General features: G+C 39.3%; 1 protein-coding gene across 3 annotated transcripts in view; it reads right to left on the reverse strand.

The window, feature by feature from the left end:
• Positions 1–25,950, reverse strand: part of RAP1GDS1 (Rap1 GTPase-GDP dissociation stimulator 1) — a 159,470-nt gene that overhangs the window by 127,746 nt on the left and 5,774 nt on the right. For all 3 annotated transcript variants that reach the window (XM_075544003.1, XM_075544002.1, XM_075544004.1), the window contains exon 2: positions 5,539–5,646. In XM_075544003.1, coding sequence (XP_075400118.1) covers positions 5,539–5,646 — 108 coding nt within the window. The remainder of the gene's footprint in view (positions 1–5,538; positions 5,647–25,950) is intronic.

Here is a 25,950-nt window from a genome sequence, read left to right on the forward strand (position 1 = left end):
CAGATTGTAAGACAGAATTGGGATCATGATAGTGGGGTGGGGGTGGGGGAGAATTAAAGAACACAGAGGATAGGTTGTATGTTTCATTGGTGCTATACTGCACCCTGACTGGCTCGTCTCTTCCTTGTGACCCTTCTGTAAGGAGATGTCCAATTGTCTACAGATGAGCTTTGGGTCTCCACTCCCCACATCCCCTCATTCACATCGATATGATTTTTTGTTTTGGGTCCTTGATGCCTGATAACTGATCCCATCGACACTTTATGATCACACAGGCTGGTGTGCTTCCTCCATGTGAGCTTTGTTAGCAACTCTAATCTAAATACTGGAATTGTTAACCATTTCCTATAAACCATGCCAATTAAAAGATTAATTTGCATTTCTCATATTCTTTGACACATTGGGTTATTATCATTTGATTAGAAAAGTATGTTATCTTAAATCAACTGTATGGCCACAAACGACAGAGCAATTGAGACAGGAATATAAAGGTAATCTTTTAAGAGTTTAAAGTTGTATTTATGACCAAACTAGCATTTTTAAATGATTCCTGCATGGTCACGCTATCTGAAAATAAATTAGAATTTTAATTATGAATTGAATATTAAGATTTTGTCTTTTCACTTTTTTATTTGTGTTTGTAATAGGTGCTATATTAATACCAGATTCTGTATCACAGTCATTTCTTAATATCTTTAGATAAAATAGTTGGTGGCCTATTATTTAATTTTCAAATAAGTATGAAATAGAGTAAATGCACTATAATTCAACATGCCTTTATTGAGAACCTTCTAACTTTAAACTGAATCAAAACCAAATGGAATAAACATTGATTTCCTGACTGGTAGCTTTAATCTATTCACTAAAAACATTTAAAAACTTAGATCTGAAGTATGTATATGAGTGAATGTCTCTAAATCAATTTAGATCAGGGATTTACTCATAATGCTTGAATTGTTTTAATTCAATTGCAGAAATGTAGAAATGTCTCCTACAGGTCCAAATTGTATCACTCCTATCTAAGACATAATCAAATAAACACTCTATTTAATTTTACTACAGATTGCCTGGGTGGTACAAATGGTTAACAAACTGAGCTGCAACAAAGGGTGGAGGTTCAAGTCCACCCAGAGGCACCTAGACTTTGACAGAAAAGTCTGACCATCTATATCAGGGAAAAAAATCATTAGTCACTGACAACCCTATGTAATGTGGTGCTACATGACACACCTGGGGTCATCATGAATGCCAATCAAATCTAAAGTAACTGGTAGATAACGTAATCCAAAGAAAAAACCATTCCCAAATTACATCAAAATAAAAATCTCCATCTCAAATTACTATCATTTATAATGTATAATTTATATATATACTAGATCAATTTCAGAAATATCCTTTCCAATGACAGGTTGCTAGATCATCAAAATTTAATTTAAGATTCCCATTACACATATTCATATCTATTTTTTCTAGAAAATGGAGGCATTTTTCTTTCCTGATCAGGTGCACTTTCATGCAAACAATGATATTTTTAGTTAAAGCACCTGGCACTAAGAAAAATTTAAAACAACTAGAAGGTTCTGGTACAAAAACAGCACAATGAGCTTCACATGTAATTTTACCTTTAAGAGAACAGAAGTAGCAGTGGATCGATTCCTTTACTCAAAGGATAACTAACTATAGAAAATAAATATCCTACTGGTATATTCTTGATTTTATTTAAAATCTAGATATTAAGTTTATAAACTATATAAATAAAGATCAATAAACAGATCATCCAAGATCAGTGTTTAGCTTACAGGGGGAAAGCTTATTTATTATCCCTATATTTAATAATAATATTTTGAAAGAGAAACCATCAAATTAAGAAACAAAGAAATCTAGTTTAATTTAGGCTTTAACCAAAAATCCACAAAAAAAGCCATAAAGCACTATCACTTAGTGATTCCAACTTACAAAGAACCTATTCCAACTTCCAAAGAACTGCCTAACATTTCCTACAGATGCAAATCTCGATGGAAGCATACGGCCACATCTTTTCCCACAGAGCAGCAAGTCGGTTTGAACACCTACCTTCTGGTTAGCAGCTAAATGCTTAACCAAGGCTTCTCTCCATAGTATAAGCCAGTAAAAACAAAAAACACTTTAGTTAGCATAACTTTTTTTGGCAGGGAGGGGGAGGTGAATTAAGAGTTCAAATCTAGACCCTAGATTTTGCCAGAAGATGACAAATGATCTTGCTGAAATGGTTTCTACGTTCCTTATGTTGAGTATAATACCTAACTCATGGGACTACTGGAAAGATTACATTCAATTACAGAGTCACCAGACCAGTGCTACACATATTAGGTACTCAAGCAATGGTGGACATTCTTAAATCACAACATTGCGTGTCTGCCAACTTCCTGTGTGGTTGAACTGTGTCCTTCCCTAAAAACTATAGGTACCTGTGAATGAGGCATTATTTGCAAACAGAACATTTGCAGATGTTCATCTGTTCATAAAAGGTTAGGATAGAGGTCCTCAAACTTTTAAAACAGGGGGCCAGTTCACTGTCCCTCAGACCTGTTGGAGGGCCAGACTATAGTTTAAAATAAAACCCAAAAAACTATGAACAAATTCCTATGTACACTGCACATATCGTATTTTGAAGTAAAAAAACAAAACGGGGCAAAAACACCTGGCGGGCCAGATAAATGTCCTTGGCGGGCCACATGTGGCCCACAGGCCATAGTTTGAGGACGCCTGGATTAGATCATCCTGGATTAGCCTGGGCCTAAATCCAATCACTGGTAGCCTTGTAAGATATACACAACAAACATAGGAAAGGCGGCTATGTGTCTAGAGAGACAGAGCCTGGAGTGATACAGCTACAAATCACAGGAAACCAAGGAATGCTGCAGCCACCAAAAGCTAAGAGTAAGTCCTGGGAGAGAGTCTTCTTAGATCCTGCAGAAGGAGAACTACCCTGTCTCCCCTCTCGGAGGCTGCTATAAGACATTTGTTGTTTTTATCCACCTCATTTGTGGTACTTTGTTAGGGAAGCCTTAGGAAACTGCTATAAACCCTATTCCTATGTAAAATTCTCTTGCATCAATAGAGTGAGGCTTGAGATATCTATGAATGATTTTCAATTCTTAAGAGGACATATTTCTTTATCAAAAGATAAAGCATCTGGGGTCTTAAAGGCTTGACAATAAACAAGCAGCCATCTAGCTCAGAAGCAACAAAGCCCACATGGAAGAAGCACACCAGCCTGTGTGACCACAAGGTGTCCAAGGGATCGGGTATCAAAGAACAAAAAAATCATATCATTGTGAATGAGGGTGAGTGCAGCGTGAAGACCCAAAGCCCATCTCTAGGCAACTGGACACCCCCTTACAGAAGGGTCACGGGGAGGAGAAGAGCCAGAAAGGGTGCAGACTAGCAACGATGAAGCACACAACTTTCCTCTAGTTCTTAAATGCTTCCTCCCCCCAGCTTAGAGTCATTACTTAAATTGATAGTTTGTTATTTTCTTTAACATCCCCTGGTTTTTGTTATATACACTTTCAATGAATAAGTTCAATGAAAAATGGGCTGAAATTTGATGCACAATCACACACTTCCTAATATCTCTGGAATCTGTTCTCGAAAAGACTGCACTAAACTTCGGCTTCCCTTTCTTCACTTTCCCTTTTCATTTCTGTCTTGCAGTACTTCCAGGATAGCTGAGTGACCTTCTTTCTACATGTGAGCAAGGAAATACCCTCCATGTCTTTCCTAGTCTAAAGCAAATGAGCCACAAAAAAATTCTACTTTTTTTCCTAACAAAGAGGGGGGGAAAGGGCATTTAATGTTATAGACAATTCTTTTGAATGAGGATTTCTATGTTTTATTTAGCCATTGTGGTTGGCGTTCTTTGTTTACTTGCTTATGATTTATGTTTTATATGGTTTTCTGTATATGAAATACAGAATCTGTAGATCAACAGAGACAGTAACTGGATTGATACTTGTCTAATGGCATGGCAGGGGAGGATGGGGGACATGGGGAATTAACAACAATGTGTCCAAGAAAAAAAATGTTCTGAAATAGATTGTGGTGATGGTACAAATCTTAATATGACTGAATGATTAAATTGTATATGTGACATATGCCAATTAAACTATGTTCTAAAAAAATAAATTAGAGACAACTGCTAAAAAATTAATTTGAGGTACTCAATATGCTTAGAAAAATTGCATTTTTATGTAAAGCTACTCATAAAGTTACTCTCAAAGTCAAGTTATGATGTCCTTTCTAGTCCTCTACACCAATGTGAACCACAAGGGCGTTCTGTGATCATGGGACTATTCTTTGTCAATGGTGACCCCAAGAAGGCTGTTGGCAAAACAAATACAAGTTAACTAAGAAGAAGTAAAATTATGGAAGGTGATTTTATTAAATTTAAGTAGCCACACATGCCCAGTGTCTACATTAACCGACAGCACAGCCGTAGGCATTCTTCTTTCCCGATCTCCTGGTTCTTTACCACCTGAGCCTTCCCCAGATGATCTCACCGAGCTACTGGTTGAAAACCTCTGATTCTGCTGAACTCAAATAGCTTGACAGTTATGACCCCCAAATCAAGGAGCATCATATAAAAGAATTTTATAAGCTAGCGTTTAAATACAGTAATAAAATATTTTGTATAGTCTAATCTTTTACCTAAGGAGAAAGAAGATGCCTGAATGCTTGAAACTGAAATTTTAACAATCTATATTTTCCTCTGTAATTCTTTGTCAGTGACAGTTAGTCCCAGAAAAGACAATGGTATTATTAACTGAAAGTACAGGACAAACCACAACATGAACAACAACAACAAAATTTACGGAAATAAATGAAGATCATTTGTACCTGTCTAATCACTGTGATAATATGGAGATTGGTGAATAAACAGAAGGCAGTGCAAATGCAAGAAGATGTGCATACAATTCATCTCTAAAGTTATCCAGAACAGAACACCAAAGATTAAGCCTTACATGAATTTTAGTGGATTTTTTTAACAGACTACTTGAAGGTTCTTTTCAACTGAATCTATACATACACGCTAAATTAAAATTAGAGCAAAATGGCCATAAGATCTCAGAGGAAAACGAATGTTTTCAACGTTCCTTTTGTCTCTCCTCTCCTCTCCCATCACCACACATAAGCACCTGTCTTATCTTAAACAGCACAAATGTAAGTGGTAAGAGAAAAACAAGCACGGTGCTTGTCTATTTGAAATGGAATCAGAACCTCCCTCTGGGATCAGTATTCGTGTCATCACTACCATCAATTCCTTCCTTCTTCGGTCTATCACTGGCTTTCTGTCCCTTGGGTAAGGATGGGGGAATGAAGGAACATGCAGGGAGGAGGAACTGGGTGCCAGGGGTCGGGGGTGAGGCATACAAACAACCACCGCATTGAGAGAGAAATAAAAGGAATTCAAGTTATGTGCTAAACTACCAATTTCTGAATGACTGCTGTTTGGATTTCTTTTTCTTTGACATTTGAATAAAACATAATAGAACTTACTATTTTGAGCCAGGGCTTGAAGCAGACAATCCAAGCATCCTTCTAAACTATCCTCAGTCCTGTCTACCGCTGTTATCTTCAGCTTCTTCAAGGTGTCACTGAGATTATCTGTTCATAGAAAGAAGAAAAATCAGGGAACTTATCTATTACTTTATAATCATCATATCTAACTTGATAAAAGGATAACGTTACCACTGCTATGTACAACTCCAATTAAACTGACGCACTGCATGGCACAATAATGAAAATGGACTGTCTTTGTTAAAATAAAATTTTCTATTAAATTGAAATATGAGGTATTCATTCTCGACATGTAATACACCAGTGATATTTCATAGACACAGAACATCTTTGCCAGGCCTCCTATCTTTATCACTTTGTCTTACATACTTTGGATGTATTGTCTAGAAAGACCAATCCCTGGGGCAGGACATTAGGCTTGGTGAAGTAGAGGGCAGCACAAGGAGATGGATGGACACCACACCTGCAACAGTGGGCTTCAACATGGTAGCAATTGTGAGGACGGTGCAGGACCAGTCAGTGCTTCACACTGATGTGCGTAAGGTCACGAGTCAGAACCAACTGGATAGCACCTAACAACAACAACACTTTACCAAGTTTATTACAAAACCCAGCCATAGTTAATCACGAAAAACTAAACATCCCTTAAAACTTACATTGCCTTTGAAAGAGTATTTTGTTTAGTGTTTGGCTTCTTCTGATATATTTCAAAAGATATAAAATGAAAATAAAGGCTTATAAATTTTTCAAAATCAAATGGCATCAAGTAATATAAACTATGTGGTGACTACAAAACCTACCACTGTGGTTTAAGAAATAATCCAAAATAGTACTTTAACCTGAAATCTGCAAATTTTAGATTACACGCATGTCATTTTATTGTAATTCCCTTTATTGTGTTTCATGAACAGTGGTTTGTTTGGTTGGTGTTTTACAATTTTTGTGGCAAGTCTACTGGCACATCTAACAACCAGCAGCTTGTATCTTGGGAGTCCTGCTAACACAGTCGATCGGTGCTCACCTGTTAACCCAAAGGTGGCAAGATTGGCAGTTTGAACTCGCCAGTTTCTCTCCAAGAGAAAACTGTGGCCGTCATTTCCCATAAAGATTTACAACCTTGGGCACCTTATGGGCAGCTCTGCTCTGTTCTCCAAGGTTGCTGTTAGTCACAAACAACTCATTGGCAACAGTTTGGTTTGGGTTTTTAGCTTCTATCTGGAGTTCTAGTAAGTCAAAAGATGGCTGTTTAAGCCCACACAGAGGTGCGTCGGAAGACAGGTCTGGCAATCTGCTGCTGAAATGTCAGTCTTGAAAATACAAAGGAGCAGTCTGACTTTGCTCACATGGAGTTGTTGTCAGTCAGAATCAACTCAGTGGAAACTGACACCACCGTTTCTATCTGTTAAAGTGTAAAATAGCTTAGGAAAATAGGCCAGGTGATCTACTTCTGAAAGTTCGTCAAAGTAAACCCTATTGAACACGGAATATTGCTTGAGGCTTCGACTTACCGATTTTGGACATACATCAAGACAGACTTGCTGGACAAAGGCATCCTTTCTGGCTAAGTGAAAGGCCATCAAGAGGGAGGGAAACATCCAAAGGAAGGACTGACAATGGTTGCAACAATGGACTCACACATATCAACTAACACTGAGCTAGAAGAACCAGATATGGTTTGTTTCCTTTCAAAGGAACTGCTGTCATTCCCTGGTGACAGAGAGGAGGAGACTTTAAATCCATCTTAGCAAGAGGCTAATTCCTACTATCCATACATACCACCAACTTTCTCTACCCCAGCTGACACCAACCATCACTCTATGGCACTCTACTTCTCTGCGGCATTCGATAATCCAATGCGATGGCTACATAGAACTCTGGATTGTGATAAGGGTTGTAAGGAGCCTCCAATAAAATGATTAAACAAAAGAACTCACAGACAATACAACAATGGGGTTTACAAGAGAAATTTACAAGTCAGAACAGTGGTTTCTCAACCTTCCTGATGCCGCGACCCTTTAATACCTCATATTGTGGTGACCCCCCAACCAAAAAACTATTTTTGTTGCTACTTCATAACTGTAATTTTGCTACTGTGATGAATCTGGTGACACCTGGGAAAGGGTCGTTCAACCCCCCCCCCAGGGGTCGCGACCCACAGGTTGAGAACCACTGGGTTAGATCAAGTCAGTATGAGAAAACATTAAGAATGCTGTTATTTATTTATTTTTAAAATTAATTGTAATAATCATTTTATTGGGGCTCTTACAGTTCTTATAACAATCCATACATCAATTGAATCAAGCATATTTGTACATCTGTTGCCATCATCATTTCCAAAATATTTAAGAATGCTGTTCTTTTACATACAGCACCTCTTCTCAGCCACACTGGAAGGTAATTCTCCTTCTGGTCCTTGTCCTCTTAGTCAAACAAACTCTTGGCCTCTGCCCTTCTCAGTCAAGACTCCTTTTTAAAAACTCCCGATAAATGCCCAAAGGGCACCCTACTCTCCAAAATTGCCTTCAGCATGAGGAAGACTTTGCTTCTTCCTCAGGCTGGGAAGCACACTGCTCTCATGGTCCACCTCAGCTCTTCTGCTCCAGCTCAAGGTCTCGGTGCTACTTCTCTGCTTCCTCTCCATGCAGGGACTGCAAAGTGCTTTGTAGTTGTAGGAGTCTCTGCATTTGCTTCTGAGACAGTATATTTTACACCCAGTGGAACGGCAAAACTAGCCGATCCCTGAATTAGTCCTCTACATCTTATTTGCACGGTTCCACCTAGACATTCCATGAGAGTTATAAAGACTATGGATAGAAGAGCCATACTACATACCTTCATGTCACCGCAGTTTCATATGGGGTTACCATGGGCTGGAGTTGGCTCAACAGCAAGTAACAGCAAAGCTTCCATCTTCATTAATGGATTACTCCATCATATAGTCATACCTAATCACACCTATGAACTTTATCTAGTTTTACAGATTGCAGTCTCATAACTGTGCCCATTCACCCGTCATCCATATACCCACACACTGGAAATCTCTCTTCACTCTACAGCAGGAGTGGGGCATGCCTGGCCTACAAACTGCATTAGGCCGACAAATAATCGATACTAGCTAACATCACGCAGCTCATCAAAGAGAAGTAGTTTCAGGCATCATATTAGGCTGAGTTAATTAAATGTTTGATCAGCATGGCCCACAAATGATTTTACAAATACCCAATGGCCTGTGACAGAAAAAAGTTCCCATCCCTGTTCTACAGGTTAATTATAATTATACATACATGTCATTTACTAATCTCACTTAAGACAAATAATTAAGATTTCATATAACATATAAAAATTAGGTTAATTTGAGGGGGGGCCGGGCGAACGCAAAAAAAAAATTAGGTTAATAAATGCTCCTTGAGCTATAAGTCAAGCCATTAAATTCAAAGATTCAATTTCATAAACAATTTACTATTTTAGTTAAGAAACTATTTTTAACAGAATTTAATAAAGCTCTAATTTCTGTTTTTCATTGCTACCAATTATATAGTCCTGCATATATAAAACTCATTTTATTCCCAATATTAGAGAGGGGTTTCCTTTAGGGTGGGGAATTATTCTAGAGCACACATCCTACTCTTGACAACAGCCACTTATTAAATCGTAACTACCGTGTCTCCCCAAAAGTAAGGGATCCCCCCAAAATAAGGCCTTACAGTTTTGCCTCTCGCTGAAATATAAGGCATCCCCTGAAAATAAGACCTTCCCGATAATAAGGCCCCCTGAAGCTACCATAACTCTGGACATCAGCGGCACCGCCATGCAGCTCACTGTTGGCAGAGTGCAGACGGAGCAGACAGGAAGTACGAGTAAATGCACCATAGATTATGAGTAAATGTACCATAGATTGTTGTACATGGAAATAACGGTAATAACAAGAAATTATTGATACGATAGGATTCACAGTTTGGTTATGCTGGTCTGTGATGACAACTACTACAGTACCATATAAAGGTAATAAATTTCCTTTTTTTGTATTCTTCTTCATGGAAAAATAAGATATACCCTGAAAATAAGACCTAGCTATCTTCGGGAGCAAAAATTAATATAAGACACTGTCTTATTTTCGGGGAAACAGGGTAGTACATTACTTTTGAGGTAACAGAGCTTTTGTTAAAAACTATTTAAGTTGCCATGATTAAGACATAGATTTATTTTATTAATGTGGGCTTTAACAATAATTATATCTTACTGTCAATATTTTAATCTAGTTATTTCAATTATTGGGAAAAATACAATTTTTATTAATCCTTCAAAAATGAATCCAGACCATTTCAGTCTGACCCAGAGATACTGTAGTCTTAATAGTCATGTTTGATTAAAGGGTCAAAAGCATGGTAGTCCTCCAAATCAGAATGTTAAACTGTATGGCTTACACGTGGTTTGTAAAATTTCATTTCACAAAATGCCAAAGGATCTTTCCACTTAGAATTCAGGAATAACCTTCCTGCTTTATGACTTTCAAATATAGTTTTAGTATAGGACATGACACAAATTGTTACTAATCTGTGCACTGTCTTTTTATTAGATACTGGTTCATAATGAGATCCAGCCTAATCAATTCTTTTTCTCAAAGCTCACTAAAAGCATGACAGTGAGTTCGCCCCCTAAATAATTTTCTAAAATGGAAAAGTTTAAGATATAATCATATGAAACAGTGTCCAACACCCACTCAAGCTGTTATATACTAACTTAGAAAAATCACTGGAGATAAATCAACAGAACTTCAGGTCATCTGCCAACGAATTTTAAAGAAATTCAAGTATTACACAGGAACAATATTGGTGACTGTACCTTTCAATGGCAAAACCAGTAACATAAAGGTTTTGGATAAAAATCCAGATCTCTGGCATCTTGAAAAGTTAAGAAACATGGCTTCTTCAGGTCTACATTCTTACATGGCAAGTGCTGGGTGGAGTTGAGTAAAGGACCTGTCCAATGAGGGACACATAGATTCTTTACTGCTTCAGTACCCTCCATTGCCTTTTGTTCACTTACAGTGCCAATTATCACTCACCATTATGCTTTCACTGATGTTTCTATTATAATACAGAAATGGTTTCCTTAACTCTTGTATAAAAGTGGAAAAATCATAAAGGAGACATACTTAAGATTAATAAGAGAAAACATATCTATAGAAATACAACTATTTTCCTAAAATTAACAAATGCACCTGTTAAAAGACCACCATTTTACCCCTTGTGAGTTTTCTAGAGAAATAAAACCAGTGACATGCATATAAGAACTTTATACCAAAAGTTTTCCATTAGGAAAGTGTCCCAGCCTAGACGGCTCAAATCCAAGGATCAAAAGCTAGCCAGAGCCTTGATCAAGCTCACCGAGCAGCTGGCGGATGAAGCTAGAAGGAGAAGTGGGCAGCTGGAAGATCAAAGGCCAGTGAGTACAGTGCCACGGATCCAAGGTCTACAGATACATGGGAGGGCTCTGACAGCTCCCACATTTGGCAGGCTGCATGGACTACCAGCCCCCAATGTCAGACACAGGATCCAGTCAAGCAGGAAGGCGAAGAGCAAGAGAGAGAGAAGTTCCCAGTCTCTCTCTTATAAAAAGGCCATACCCCCAAGGAGGCATTATCAGGCTGTGATTTGATTGAGAAATTGGAATCCACCCATATCTCCATAAAAGTACCATCAAGTAAGCATAAAATCTAACCATTACACCCTATTTAATCAAAGAGCTTTCAGTATAGCTTTTACATTTGAAAGGGAAACCATTCTATGGGTATTGGAAAGCTCTTGAAAAAAAATGAGTCAGAGTCTTACTTTAGAAAGAGTACTAGAGCAGAATATGAAAATTGAGTAACAGAACCAATAGGGAAAAGATCTGTCAGAAAATACTGAAATGGTCTCAAGAAAATAGAGCGATAAAAGGCCTGTGTTAACATATTTTCTGTAGAGATAAGAGAGGTTTGACTCAGTAGATTGAAATGTTATAACTTGGAGAACTTAGTGTATGTTGAAGTGGAATGACTCAATATATACACTTTTTGCTTTATTTAAAAAATTGTTTTATTGGGGGCTCGTACAGCTCTGATCACAATCCATACAAACATTGTGTCAAGCACATTTTTACATTTGTTGCCATCATCATTTTCAAAGCATTTTTCCCTACTTGAGCCTTGGTATCAACTCATTTATTCCCCTCCCTCCCTCCCCAACCCTCCCTTACTCATGAACCCTTGATAATTTATAAGTTTTTTTCATGTCTTACACTGACCAATGTCTCCCTTCATCCACTTTTCTGTTGTCCATCTCCCTGGGAGGGGGTTATATGTAGATCCCTGTAACTGGTTCCCCCTTTCTACCCCACCTTCCCCTTCCCCTCCTGGTATTGCTACGCTCATTAATGGTCCTGAGCGGTTTATCTGTCCTGGATTCCCGTGTTTCCAGCTCTTATCTGTACCTGAATACATGCTCTAGTCTAGCCGGGTTTGTAAGGTAGAATTGGGATGATAGTGGGTGGGGGGGGGGAGGAGAGAAGTATTGAAGAACTAGAGGAAAACTGTATGTTTTATTGGTAATATGCTGCGCCCTGACTAGCTCCTCTTCCTTGTGACCCTTCTATAAGGGGTTGTCCAATGTCTACAGATAGGCTTTGGGTCTCCACTCTGTACTCCCTCTTATTCTTACTGATGATTTTTTGTTCTGCATCTTTGATGCTTGATACCTGATCCCATCAACACCTCATGACCACACAGGCTGGTGTGCTTCTTCCATGTGGATTTTTTTGCTTCTGAGCTAGATGGCCACTTGTTTACCTTCAAGCCTTTAAGACCCCAGATGCTATATCTTTTGATAGCCACGCACCATTAGCTTTTAGCTTTCTTCACCACATGCTATGCACCCATTCTGTCTTCAGAGGTCTTGTCGAGAAACTGAGCATCATGAAATAACACATTATTAGAACAAAGTGTACTTGTGTTGAGGGAGTACTTGAGTAGAGGTCCAATAACTGTTACCTTAATACTTAACATATAAATATATGTACATATATTTCCCTATTGTTATATATATTTATATATGTACATGACTGTATTGAGACCTCTATAGCTGTCCATTTGCTTCCTAGTTCTTTCCCCGATTTTCTTTTACTTTCCTCTTGTCCCACTATCATGCTCAGCCTTCATTTCAGTTTGAGTAATTCCTCTAGGTTAAATTGCCTTTGATCAAGCCCTACCAGTCCTCCTATATCCTCTTCCCCATCAATTTTAGATCACTTGTTCCCTTGTCCCTGAGTTTGTTAACACCCACTTCCTTTGCCCCACCTCCCCCTCTCATGAGTTCCCCCCCCCCCCCACCGAACCATCGATACTGTTGTTTTTATCCTCCGGATTGTTTATACTACCTATCTTATCTAGATAGACATGCAGAAACAATAATAAGCACAAAAACAAGACAGAGCAAAACAAAACAACAACAACAAAACCAATGACAAAAAATGGTCTATAAATAGTTACAGGTCTGTTTGTTGATCTTTAGGAGTGTTTTCCAGTCGAGTCTGATGGGAAGCCATGCCCTACCCCCAAAGTCTATTTTTGGCATTCCCTGGGGACTTCATTGTTTTGCTTCCCTTGCTGTTTTATTGCACGCCCTTAGCATTTCACCCTGGTGTGGGTAGGTCAGATCAGGCACAATTTCTGCACTGTGCCTCCAGTGTAGTCCCTCGTAGTGCTATGCGTCAGTGAGGGATGGGACGTCATGTCTCGTGGTGGGGCCCGGCCCTATGGTCCTCTGTGAATTGGCTGCTCTGAGCAGGAATATCATCCTTGGGGCTTGGTGGACCAGGATGTGTTCCATTCTTCTGACCTCTTCATTTGTTCCTATGTGCTCTGATCAGACATGTTCCTCTCCCTGAGCTGTAGCTTCAGTGCTGTCCTCTGAAGTGAATTCTTCTGGGAGGGAAGGGGAGTGTCCACATAGCTGGAATTGGGACCAGCCCCTTAGACCTCTCTATTGGTTCCCTGCTTCATGCCGGTATGTTGCATTCACACCTTGGCGCACCACGTTGAAGTCTGGTCCCTCTTTCCCTCTCCTATGGAGATGTAAACAACACTCTCCCATTGGGTAGTTTAGAGTCCTGTTCCCCTGCTACCCATGTCTTTTTTCTTTCTTGTTTTCCCCCTCCTTTTTAGTTGGCTGACATATGTATCCCTGGATTCAGTCTGGCCCTGCCATAGTACCTGGATCTCACCCCAGGAATGGATGTATACAGTTTTTCCCCCCATGTCCCTTTAGCATTTAAAAAAAATAATTTTATTGGTGGCTCATCACAATCCATACACACATCTGTTGTATTAAGCACATTTGTTGTCATTTTTTAAAACATTTTATTAGGGACTCATACAACTCTTATCACAATCCATACATCAATTGTATAAAGAACATCTGTACATTCTTTGATGTAATCATTTTCAAAGCATTTGCTCTCCACTTAAGCCCTTTGCATCAAGTCCTCTTTTTCCCCTCCCTCATGAGCCCTTGATAATTTATAAATTATTATTTTGTCATATCTTGCCCTGTCCGGGGTCTTCCTTCACCCCCTTTTCTGTTGTCCGTCCCTCAGGGAGGGAGGTCACATGTAGATCCTTGTAAGCTTACCTCAATGGACTCATGTTGTACTTGGCTTCACTTAGCATAATTTCCTCCAATTCTTCCCATGTGACAATGTGCTTTATGCATTCATCACTGCCTTTTACGGATGTGTCATACTCCACTGTATGTATGTACCAGTCTTTTAATCCATTCATCTGTTGATGAAAATTTGGGTTGTTTCCAACTCCTTGCAATTGTGAACTGTGCCACGATGAACAATTGAGCACAGACGTCTGGCCATGGTTTGTTTCTTGCCTTTCTGAGTATATGCCCAGTAGGGGGATTGCTGGGTTGTATGGTAGCTCAATTTCCATCTGTTTTTAGAAATCGCCAAATTGATTTCCATAGTGGCTGTACATACCTACAGGTCCACCAGCAGTGGATGAAAGTTCCTATCTCACCACAGCCCCTCCAACACTTGTTGCTTTCTGATTTTTTGAATTAGGGTATCTTTGAGGGTGTTAGATGGTATCACATAGTTGTTTTAAGTTGCATTTCTCTTACGGCTAATGATCGGGAACATTTTCTCATATGTTTATTGGCCATTCGGATTTCTGCCCTTGTGAAACAAACTTCTGTTCAGGTCCTTTGCCCACCTCCTCAGTGGGCAATTAGTTTTTTACTCTTTGTAAGCTAGCAGAGTACTGCAGATTTTAATAATAAGGTCTTTGTCTGATGTGTCATTACTAAAGATGTTTTCCCAGTCCATGGGCTCTCTTATTACTCTCTTGGTGAATGGTGAATTCTTTTGATATACACAGGTGCTTTATCTTCAGTATATCCCACTTGAGAATGACTCAATATTTAATGGATGGTGCTATCATTCTTTCAGAGAGATTGTATTAGGTGAACGAATCTTGGGGAAAAGTGAAGTAGTACAGCAATACTCCAATGCAGGAGTTGAAAACTACTACTTACTGTATCTTAAAATAAAAGCCTGTATGTCATAGTTGGTGTACCTACCTATATAAGTAGGATAAGCACAGGAGGCATGCCTAAGGAGAGAGCAGCAGGACCAACAGTCCTGGGGAGACCTGGGAGTTGGGGACAGTGAGTAGGCTGTGCCATGAACAGGGGAACAACTGGGGTGTTGGAGTCAATAACGAGATAGGCATCCGAGGGGGCGAGGGTGTTGGAGCAACAGCAAGCTAGCTAAAAGGAGTTACCAAGAAACGGAAAAAAGGGGAAAGTGACAGTGGGGCAGGAAGGTAAAAGGAAACAAAGGGAGGACCAAGGAAGCAAAGCAATGGATATAGGTATAAGCATAGCAGTGTACATATGTAAATCCATAAAAATAAAGGTATTGGCCCAATATGTTTATACGGCAATACACTGAGGTAGGGGATGGACTCCGGGCCTCTGCTCATACCCTCCCTCAATACAAGAACACTTTGTTTTAACCAATTAGCAGTCTGAGACAATCACTGAAGAGAAAACGGGTCCATAAGCAAATGTGGTGAAGAAGGAGGATGGTGCCCGGCTATTAAAAGATATAGCATCTGGGGTCTTAAAGGATTGAGGTTGCACAAGCTTCCATTCAGTAGTGAAGCAACAAATCCACATGGAAGAAGCACACTGCCAGTGCGATCATGAGGGACCGGGTAATAGGCATCAGCAGACACATAACAAACAAAAAAACATATTGTTGAGAACAAGGGGGACAGGAGCAGAGATCCAAAGCCTATCTGTGGACAGTGGAGCAATCTCCCCACAGAGGGGTCACAGGGAAGGGATGAGTCACCAGGGTGCAGTAAAGCATCGATGAAATACACAATATTCCTTTGGTTCCTTGAGGCTTCCTCAACCCCCCACTACCAGGACCCCAGTGCTGCTTCTTAGTTCAGACTAGACCGAAACATGTGCACAGGTATAGATAAGAGATGGGAGCTCATGACACACAGAAACCAGGAACAGGAGTGGGAACAGTGATACTAGAAGGGTAGGAAGAAGAGAGGGAGAGGAAGGGAGAAAGGGGGAACTGATCACAATGATCAACACATAAGCATACACCCCTCTACAGGGGGAAGAACTACAGAAAAATGGGGGAAGGGAGACAGCAGTCAGTGTGAGAGATGAAAATAACAACAATGTACAATCTATCAGGGGGTTATGAGGGTGGGGAGAGGGAGGTAGAAAAAATGAGCTGATACCAAGGGCTCAATAAAAAGTAAATGTCCAGAAAATAATGAAGATAGCACATGTACAAACATGCCTGACTCAATCAATGTATGGACTGTGATACGAGTTGTACGACCCCCCAATAAAATTATTAAAAAAAAATAAAAGCCTGGCTTGTAGTCATGAATGGCTTTCATATCTGTGAGAAAATTCACCAAAAAAAGAGAATGCATTTTATAATACAAATTTCCTGAGACTCAAATTTGAATGTCCATAAATAAAGTTTTACTGGAACACAGCCATGGAGCCAGACTATAGTCAAGGAAGCCTGGCAGCTTAGTGGGTTATGCTTTGGACTGCTAACCACAAGGTCAGCAGTTCAAAGCCACAAGCTGTTCCATAGGAGAAAAATCACATTTGCTGCTCTTGTAAAGATTTACAGCCTTAGAAACCCGAAGAGGCAGATCTAGACTGTCCTTTAGTGTTGCTATGAGTTGGAATCAACTCAATGGCATGAGTTTGGTTTTTTAGTTTGGAACACAGCTAGATTTCATTCCTGTTCATTTTGTCCATGGTGGCTTTCCTGTTACAGGGTAGATTTGAGTAGTTGGGCGAGAGACTGGGTATGTCACTATCTCGGCTTTACATTCTACTTTATATGCTGCAAGCTACAGTGGTCAGTGTTTGACGAACCATGTGTACTAGCAAAGGCAACTTTGCAGCATTTCTCCTATTACTACCATTGCACAACCATCGTGTCAAGAGCTTCAGATGGCACACTTTTATTTTAAGGCACAATGGGCCTGTGGATTATTTTGTTACAAAATCAGAGGGGAAAACATTGTATTATAGTACACACTTATACTCTAGCTATACTAAAAACCACAACATATATCAGTATTACCAAACTAAGAACTTATCACTTTCCCAGTTGATAGGAAAGCAATTCATTAAGAGAACATGGAAAATATAAAACCAAGTATTTCACCACAGGAGAATTTCTTCACATAAATAAGAAATGCAAATGAAACTACAATCAATTTAAGTTTCTGAGTGGCTCATTTGTTAGCCAGGCAAGGAAAACTGTTTATTAATGGTGTCCTAATTTCCTAGTGCTGCCGTAACAAAACCATCACAAGGCACTGGCTTTAAAGAACAGAAATTTATTTTATCAGAGTTCAGAAGGCTGGAAATCCAAATTTAATATGTGGCTCCAAAGGGAGGTCTTTCCTGTGTATTTCATCTTCTAGTAGGTGGAAATTCTTGGAATTCTTAGACCTGTAGATTCATCCATCTCCATTGTCTTCATACAGCATCTGTCTTTCCCAGTAGAAGCTTCTTCTACCTTGTGCTGAGTCTCTTCTTTTGTAACCGAAATCACCTAAATCAAGGTGTTTTTCAGTGGACTGCTGATATGGGCTCATTAACATAACAGAGCAATTGTGCTTCTAAATAAGACAATAGCCACAATCCTCTCCTTAGTTGTTCTCAGTTGCCACTAAGTGAAACCATACTCAGGGTGGCTGCATGTGAAAGAGTAACATTGGTCCACAGGGTTCTGAATGCTATGACTTCTAGGAAATAGATCACCAAGCCTGCCTTTTGACACCTCTGAAATTTGAACTGCCTACCTTTCAGCTAGTAGTCAAGTGCTTAACCCTTTTCACTACCCAGAAACTATCCACAAATATACCTAAACCAAATCATACTAACGGTCATCAAGTCAATTCTAGCGATCCTATCAGACAGAGCCTATAGACTGACCCTGAGCTGACCCTGTTGGCTTTTCAAGACCAAATCTTTACAGAAATATAAATCATCTTTCTCCCATGATCCACAAATATAGGGGTTAGTAACCCCATGTATTTTCAGGGGACACAATTTAATCTGTAACAGGTAGTGAGTTCATTAAATTGCACATGAATGTAGCAACCAATTAAGTATTTCCAGAGGAAGAACTAGTTTAAGACTATTAACCTTTCAGGAAGAAATCAAAACCAAATTGGCTGGCATCAAGTCATTTCCAACTCATAGTGACCCTATAGTATATGGTAGAACTGCCCTTGTGGATTTCTGAAACTGTAAATCTTTATAGGAGCAGAAAGTCTCATCTTTCTACGAAGGAGAAGCTGGTGGTTTTGAACTGCTGATCTTGTGATTATGAGCCCAAGTCATAACCACTAGGCCACCAGGGCTCCAATTACACAAAAGGTTGAAGACATTAGGAGTAACATCAACACCAAGTGAAAAGCAAGGTAAATGGTGAGCTGACAGGCGTTAATGCTATTACTCAGTCTATTCATGAAGTTAACACCAGATTTAAGTGATTTTAAAAAAAAATTCTCTATGCACAAAAGAATAGGTGAGATTTTTTGCAAAGTTGGGAAAACACTAGGTCAGTACAACCTGAAGTGGACTCTTGTTAAGATGTGCTACAACTGATGCTGGGCCGGAGGATGTACACGGGTACAGACAGGAACCGGAAACACAGGGAATCCAGGATAGACAAACCCCTCAGGACCAGTGGCGGCACCAGGAGGGTGGAGGGAAGGTGAGGGAGAAGCGGGGAAGAGATTACAAAGATCTACATATACCTCCCTCCCTGGGGGATGTACAGCAGAGAAGCGGGAGAAGGGAGACATCAGACGGTGTAAGATATGACAAAATAATAATAATTTATAAATAATCAAGGGTTCATGGGGGGAGGGAGGAAGAGGGAGGGAGGGGGACAAATGAAGAACGGATGTTAGGGACTCAAGTGGAAAGCAAATGTTTTGAGAATGATGAGGGAAACCAGTGAACAGGAGTGCTTGACACAATGGATGTATGTGTGCATTGTGATGAGTTGTACGAGCTCCCAATAAAATGATTTAATAAAAAAAAAAGGGACGGGGAAGCAATAATGACAGGATTAAATGAACAAATTAACAAAGCCTGTAAAATGTTTAAAATCTATGACTATTTACTGTATTATTTATTAGCAAGTATTTTAGGAAAATGCTTTCATCGTTTATTAATAAACCAATAGTATCAATAGAGAACTTAATTTGCTGCCAGATTTAACTATTCTCAGTTCTTTATATTTTCATCAGAAACAGAAGCAAAAAATCCTGACTTACCCTCACCCATAACAGGTCAAAGGCTTAGTAGTGATAAAGTTTGATTATAATCTATTGCCCTAAGGGATTAGTCTAAATTTTTTTGAATAAAAAGAACTGCCTGGACATACCAGCCTGTATTATCCAAAGACTGTAAATAATATAATAAATACAAAGGAGAGAATGATATCAGAGCTTAAACTGTGAACACCTGGTCTGCAAGCTGCTACGAATAACAGTGGAAATCCAAAATCCATTGACAGGGCCCACACCTAGGTTAGGCCTCAGGTGAAATCCCTCTGACCACAGTGGTGGGATGAGAATAGACTGGGTATCAGATGGCGAGCACTGGGAAGTTGATTATAGTAGAGATAGATAGGTTAAAATATAGTATCTTATTTGAGCTCCTTCTGACTCTTTTAAAAGTTGTTTAGATTTTTTTTAAGTGAAGGGGAATCCATGTGGATTACGCCTCCCGTAAAGCCTCTCTGACCTCAGACCAGGGATCTGAGTCACCTTGCTATTATGCAGAGTGCAATGGAAAGGGGGTTATTGCAGATGTAGTTAGGTTAAAATTTTTCATCTTCTCATCTGATCTCCCTTTTAATCCATTTAAAATTTGTTCTAGTTTTTAATATTTTCTACTTTCTTTTCTTTTTTTGGTAGCATGCTCACCTCCTGGACAGCCATGATCTTACCAGCCAGGACCGCACACAGCACAGGCAGAGAGGGCAGGAGGAGTCTCTATTTCTGACCAAGGCCCATATATACTTAGGGGCTGTGATTACAGGTAACCACACACATCACAGGAAGAGGCTGTACCTCTTCTTTCTTTTCAATTGGGGGTATTGGCAGGGGAGGCTTGGGGAAATAGGGAGCTATTAACAATGAGTACAAGAAAAAATGTTCGAAAATTGATTATAGTATTAATTGTACACAACTCTTCTTGATATGACAAAACTACTAAATTACATGATATGTGGATTATGTACCAATAAAATGATTTTTTAAAAGAGAAAAACTGATTTTTTTAGCAAAGAAAAAACTGCACGAACCATTATTATCAAATATTAAAAGGCTTTGAAAATTAGGTAGTATTGGACACTTGATAATATTCCATAGTAAATATGACCTAAAAGTCAAAGTAAAGTAAAACAATGCACATACAATTTGTTGTTACTGGTTGTCACCAAGTCAGCTCTGACCCACAGTGACCCTGTGCACAACACAACAGAACAGAACAGAACACTGCATCGTTCTGTGCTGCCATCCTCACAGCTGTTCCAATGGCTAAGCCCAGTGGTGCAGCCGCTGTGTCAATCCATCTCAGTGAAGGTCTTCCTCTTGTTTGCCGCCCTTTCGCTTTATCAAACACGATGTCCTTCTCTAGGAACTAGTTTCTGACACTGTGTGCAAAGTCTGAGACTAAGTCTTGCCATCCTTCACTCTAAAAACTTACACTACGAGAAAGTTATTCAGATGACAACTAGCATTGTTTGAATCACATGTAACAACACACTTCCTATGTCACCAAGCCATCTAAGCAATGAATGTTCTCATTAAATCATATGCTGATAGCTTGATTTCATTATCGTATTGCCCATCTGGGTGCAGCAGTTACATAATCTGTTGTCAATTTGAAAGTATTAAGAGTAAAGGGATAGAGTTTAGCCTGTCAATCAGGTACCAGGTTGATGACCTCACTTGGAGGCACTAAGGAGATAAATGGATCACTGGAGGCAGGACACACGCTCACTCCCTTTGAGACATTCCTGTTGACAGGTCACATGGAGCTATGCTGATGGCAGTCAAACACTTGGAGCTGGAGGAGCCACATGGAGACCCACGTCAGGGCTAAGATGCTTCCACTGCCACTGGCTCCACAAGACCTGTGATCTTCCTGCACTCGGCATCATGGCATGTGATGCATGAGTCTGAAGAGGAATTTATAGACTAGTACTGGTCATACGAGCTAATATCAGACTTATGGACTTGATCTGGACGGGGCTGGGATGCTTTCTCAATATTCAATTGCTCTTTATATAAAGCTCTTTCCTATACACAATTTTAATGTCTATGAATATGTTTCTCTAGTCTACCCAGACTAACACACTAACACACTGGATAAATGTATCAAAGATGAAGTTAATAAAATCACAACATAGATCTATGTAAACAGATACAATTGATTTTGATAAAATTCAACCCTAACACTAAACTACAATTAGGTAAAATATTAGCCAAAAGAAGTCAAGGAATGTCAGTCTTCTCTTCAGTAGACCTGTATTTCAATAAAATTTACTCATTGATATATTTTACATTCAGTCAACTTTTTAAATTGTGGATATTTGTTCTACCACATGCAATATTCTTATAAGCCTATGTAATATCCTTGATATTTCCTTTACCCACAAAGTCTAAGATACTCAATATATAATCCTCAGGAAAAGTCATGCAACCTCTGTTCAAAGGTGGTGCTACCCAGTGTGGGTGGAAGACCAATAGTATGGGCATAACATGATAGTGACTAGGCACTGAAAAGCTTGAGCCTGCTCCATACCTGCGTCAGAGTTTCCAAGAGTGGACCTAGTAATCTTTTTCAAACAAGCTCTGTGGAAGATTCTCATGCAAGCTAAAGTTTAAGAACCAGTGCTCAACAGGATTTGAACCACTTAGTTCTGCTGCCTAGTGTGTCAGTTAATTTTATGTGTAGGGTTAGAGTCCAACCCGTCGACCATAAAGTCATCTTGAGCTCATAAGAGGGAAAACGGGAACTTCTCTTTCTCTCCGCCCCTTCGCCTTCCTGCTTGCTGGAACTCTGTGCCCAACTCCAGGGTCAGCCCCATGTGAGCTGCCCAACCCTGAGTGTTGTAGGCGCCTAACATGTTCCACCAACCTTAAATCCACTGCATTCTGCACCCACCGGCCTGTGGCCTTCCTACATCCTGCTTCACCTTTCTGCATTGTTGGCCTACAGCTACATAAATCTGAAGCGGGTTCAGGCTAGCACTGGACTCATGGACTTAAGTTGGAACAGGTTGGGATGGCTTCTTGATATAAAATTACTTGTTAAAAAGCTCTTTCTTATACTTACCTATGAGTATCACTGGTTTTGTTTCTCTAGACAACCCCACCTAATAATCTTGGGGTAAATTCTTTGTTTCAGTGGAATAATGACATTCACTTTACAGAAACACTGGTATGGTTAAAACAAAACTTAAAATTATATAAAACCTAGTGTAAATAGCATCAATAATTCTTTATAAATTACAATAATTAATTCACTCATGTACTGGAACCAACTTATATCAGCCTACCAGAGATGAGAATTTTATGGGCCAGTTATAAAAAAAGCAATTATTGAAATTTTAAATAATAAAAACTAAATGATGTTCTTAGGTGCCACCAACTCAGTTCTGACTCATGATAACCCCATGCACCATGTAATAAAATGCAGCCAGACCTGTGTCATCCCCATGACCAGTTGTGGACCACGCCATCATAATCTAGAAGGTTTCCTGATTGACTTTAGGAAGTAAATCACTAATCCTTTCTCCCTAGTTCATCTTAGTCTGGAAGTCTTCCGGGAACCTGTTCAATATCATAACAGCATGGAAGCTTCCCCGGGCAGACTGTAATACCTGCGTGGAAGGTGAAAATTCTACCACTGCACCCCTAATTTCACCTTTCAAATTGTCATTGCAAATAGAGGGAATTCCTTCCCAGTCCAAAGTAAAGAATAACAATGAAAATCTAAAGACATACAGGACTAATGAACCACACAAATACCAGGCTCCACAACCCTGAGGCCCGGAAAGCGGGATGGAATTGGCTCCACCTCCCACTACCATCTGCTCTGAAAAGATCATATTAGAAGGTCCTGGATAGAGGAGAAAAATGTGGAACACAACCCCAAATCATAAACAAGACTAGGCTTATCGGTCAGATTGAGATGGGGAGAGTAGAATCTCAAAAATCACGCCTACCCTCACTCCACCCTTACCCCTACCACTTCACCCATACTCCGTGTTCGAATAATCAGCCATTTAAGATCAACAAAGGGCAGCACCTACCCAAGACACAGTAAAGAGGGTTGGCAAAGAAGGAGTGGAAACAGCAGATAGGGAAGAAGTAGGGTACGTACATGGATGGGCTTGTAATGGATAAGTTGAAGAAAAATGTTGAATATAAAACTGATGACCTGCTCTGCAAACCTTCACCTAGTTCACAAAGGTTTTTGGGTTTTTTAATAGTGAAAATGTATCACAACTTATCACTACCTAATTATTTTATGATTATCTGTGCTCCTGGCATTATTCCTGTCTATTGTATCTATATAGTGAAAATACTATAATGTAGTATTATATACGATTAAATATAAATACTACATATTGATAAGCTGCATTGAAATGACAGCACTTTAATAGCTTGAAATTCACCATGATGGGGGTATTTAAAGAACAAACATTACACATCAGGGCCAATTCTAAGAAAAATTTTGGTTAAACAGTACCATAGCACTTAAGGTTATGAGTGTTAAAAATTATACAATGAATTTCAGATTTGAAATCACTCAGTTTGAATTAATTATGTGTGTGGTAATATCTAATGATATGCTCTGTAAACTCAAACTCACTGCCATCAAGTCGATACTGGCTTATGGCAACCCTATAGGACAGGGAAGAACTTCCTCTGTGGGTTTCTGAGACTTTTTTTTAACTGTTTTATGGGACTAGAAAGCTCCGTCTTTGTCCCACAAATATGCACAATATGAAGATTTAAAAATAAAGCCAAGGTATGAATTTAGGCACCATTAATATATATATGCATTAGGAATACAAATTATAGTCATAAAGGGATACATATATTTAAAATATAAATACTAGGTAATTTATTCTCAAATAATCATACCATTTTAGAATCAAAGTTATTTTACAAACCACTTATTTTAATGCCTTTATCATTGCCCTCTCTCTATAAGAGCTATGTGAAAAGTTAAATGTGTAGAAAAATGGTGTAAATTACACATTTCCTTATTAATTAACCCCCAAAATGATCAAGTCAACTATCTAAAGTTAATGTGGGGTTCCAAAAGGAATAGACCTTCCTTCGTTATTGCTCTAATGTTCATGCTGGATATTAATAATTCAGATGATTTTTATGGCTGTTACTGGTACTACAATAACTCCAGATTTGCTAACATAAACTCAGGCTGTGTGGAGCTCTGCAAAGAATGCCCATATTATTTTCCCCAAAAGAACTTAGAAGCTCCTAGATTCCACTGTTAAGTAACAATAATTGAATTCTGCAAGTCATTAGAATAAAAACCAACCAAATCCACTGCTATTGAATCGACTCGCTAAGAGCATCCCTACAAAACAGAGCAGAACCGCCAGAGAGAGGCTGTGCAGCTTTACAGAAACACTGCCACATCTTTCTCCCGTGGAGTGGCGGGTAGGTCTGACACTGTCTGTAGCACAGTGGGTTAAGTGGTGGGGCTGCTAACCAAAGGAAGGCACCTTAAATCAAATGATTCAAACTATTTTTGCATAAAAGAGCATTACAGTTTAATAGAATATGATTCTACCTAGAGGAATGAATTTAGCCCTTCTCCTAATTGAAAAAAGCGTGCATGTACAAAAATCTGAGACCAACCCAAGGAGAATTATTGAAATAATCATCTATCCTTTCAATGGCATTGATTTTAGTCACCAGCTCACAAAACATCATCCTATGTTGACTAAAAGACATTGTAAAGAGCAAATAAGAATAGATTTCCTACTATTTAACCACGAAAACCATTGCTGTATTTAAAGATGCAAACAGAAGAGATTTGCTATGTGTTTCAAGAGAAAACGTCAAGGGACTAATTGTATATTAGACACACAATACAAAGGGGCTTTTTAAAGTTCGTGGGGAAGATGTCGTTATCTTTTAATCCAGTTTTTTACATGAACTTTTTGACGCCTCTCTCTCATGCGCGTGGACCTGAATATGTGTATTAGTTGTTGCTATTATGTGGCAGTGAGTCAATTCCATCTCATCGCGATGGTGCAGGGTAGAGCAGCACTGCGCAATAGGGTGTCTGTAATCTTTACAGAAACAGGCTACCAGGGCCACTGGCTGGTTCTCTTACATGGCCACTGGTGGGTTCTTCAGAATTTACTGACCTTCCAGCTAGCAGCCAAGCACTTTAAGTATGGTGCTAGACAAAACTCACTGCCACTGGGTCAATTCCAACTCAGGTCGACACTATGTAAGTGATAGCAGTTCCAAATGTTAAATGTCTAACAGTAAAAGTAAAACCAGTGACAAAACCAACAGCACAGAGTATTCTTTATGCAGAACTATAAAATGATTTTTATAGTCACTTTACATGACAGATGTTATCAAAATAGACCATACACTAAACTAAGTCACAAGATTAGAGCCTGGTGGTGCTTAAGTGCTAATGAAAAGGCCTCTGGATTCACCCACCAGCATCTTCACAAGTCCAGACCTAGTGATCTGCATCT

The sequence above is a fragment of the Tenrec ecaudatus genome, chromosome 3 (genome assembly GCF_050624435.1).
Source record: "Tenrec ecaudatus isolate mTenEca1 chromosome 3, mTenEca1.hap1, whole genome shotgun sequence".
In the NCBI taxonomy this organism is placed as follows: Eukaryota; Metazoa; Chordata; class Mammalia; order Afrosoricida; family Tenrecidae; genus Tenrec; species Tenrec ecaudatus.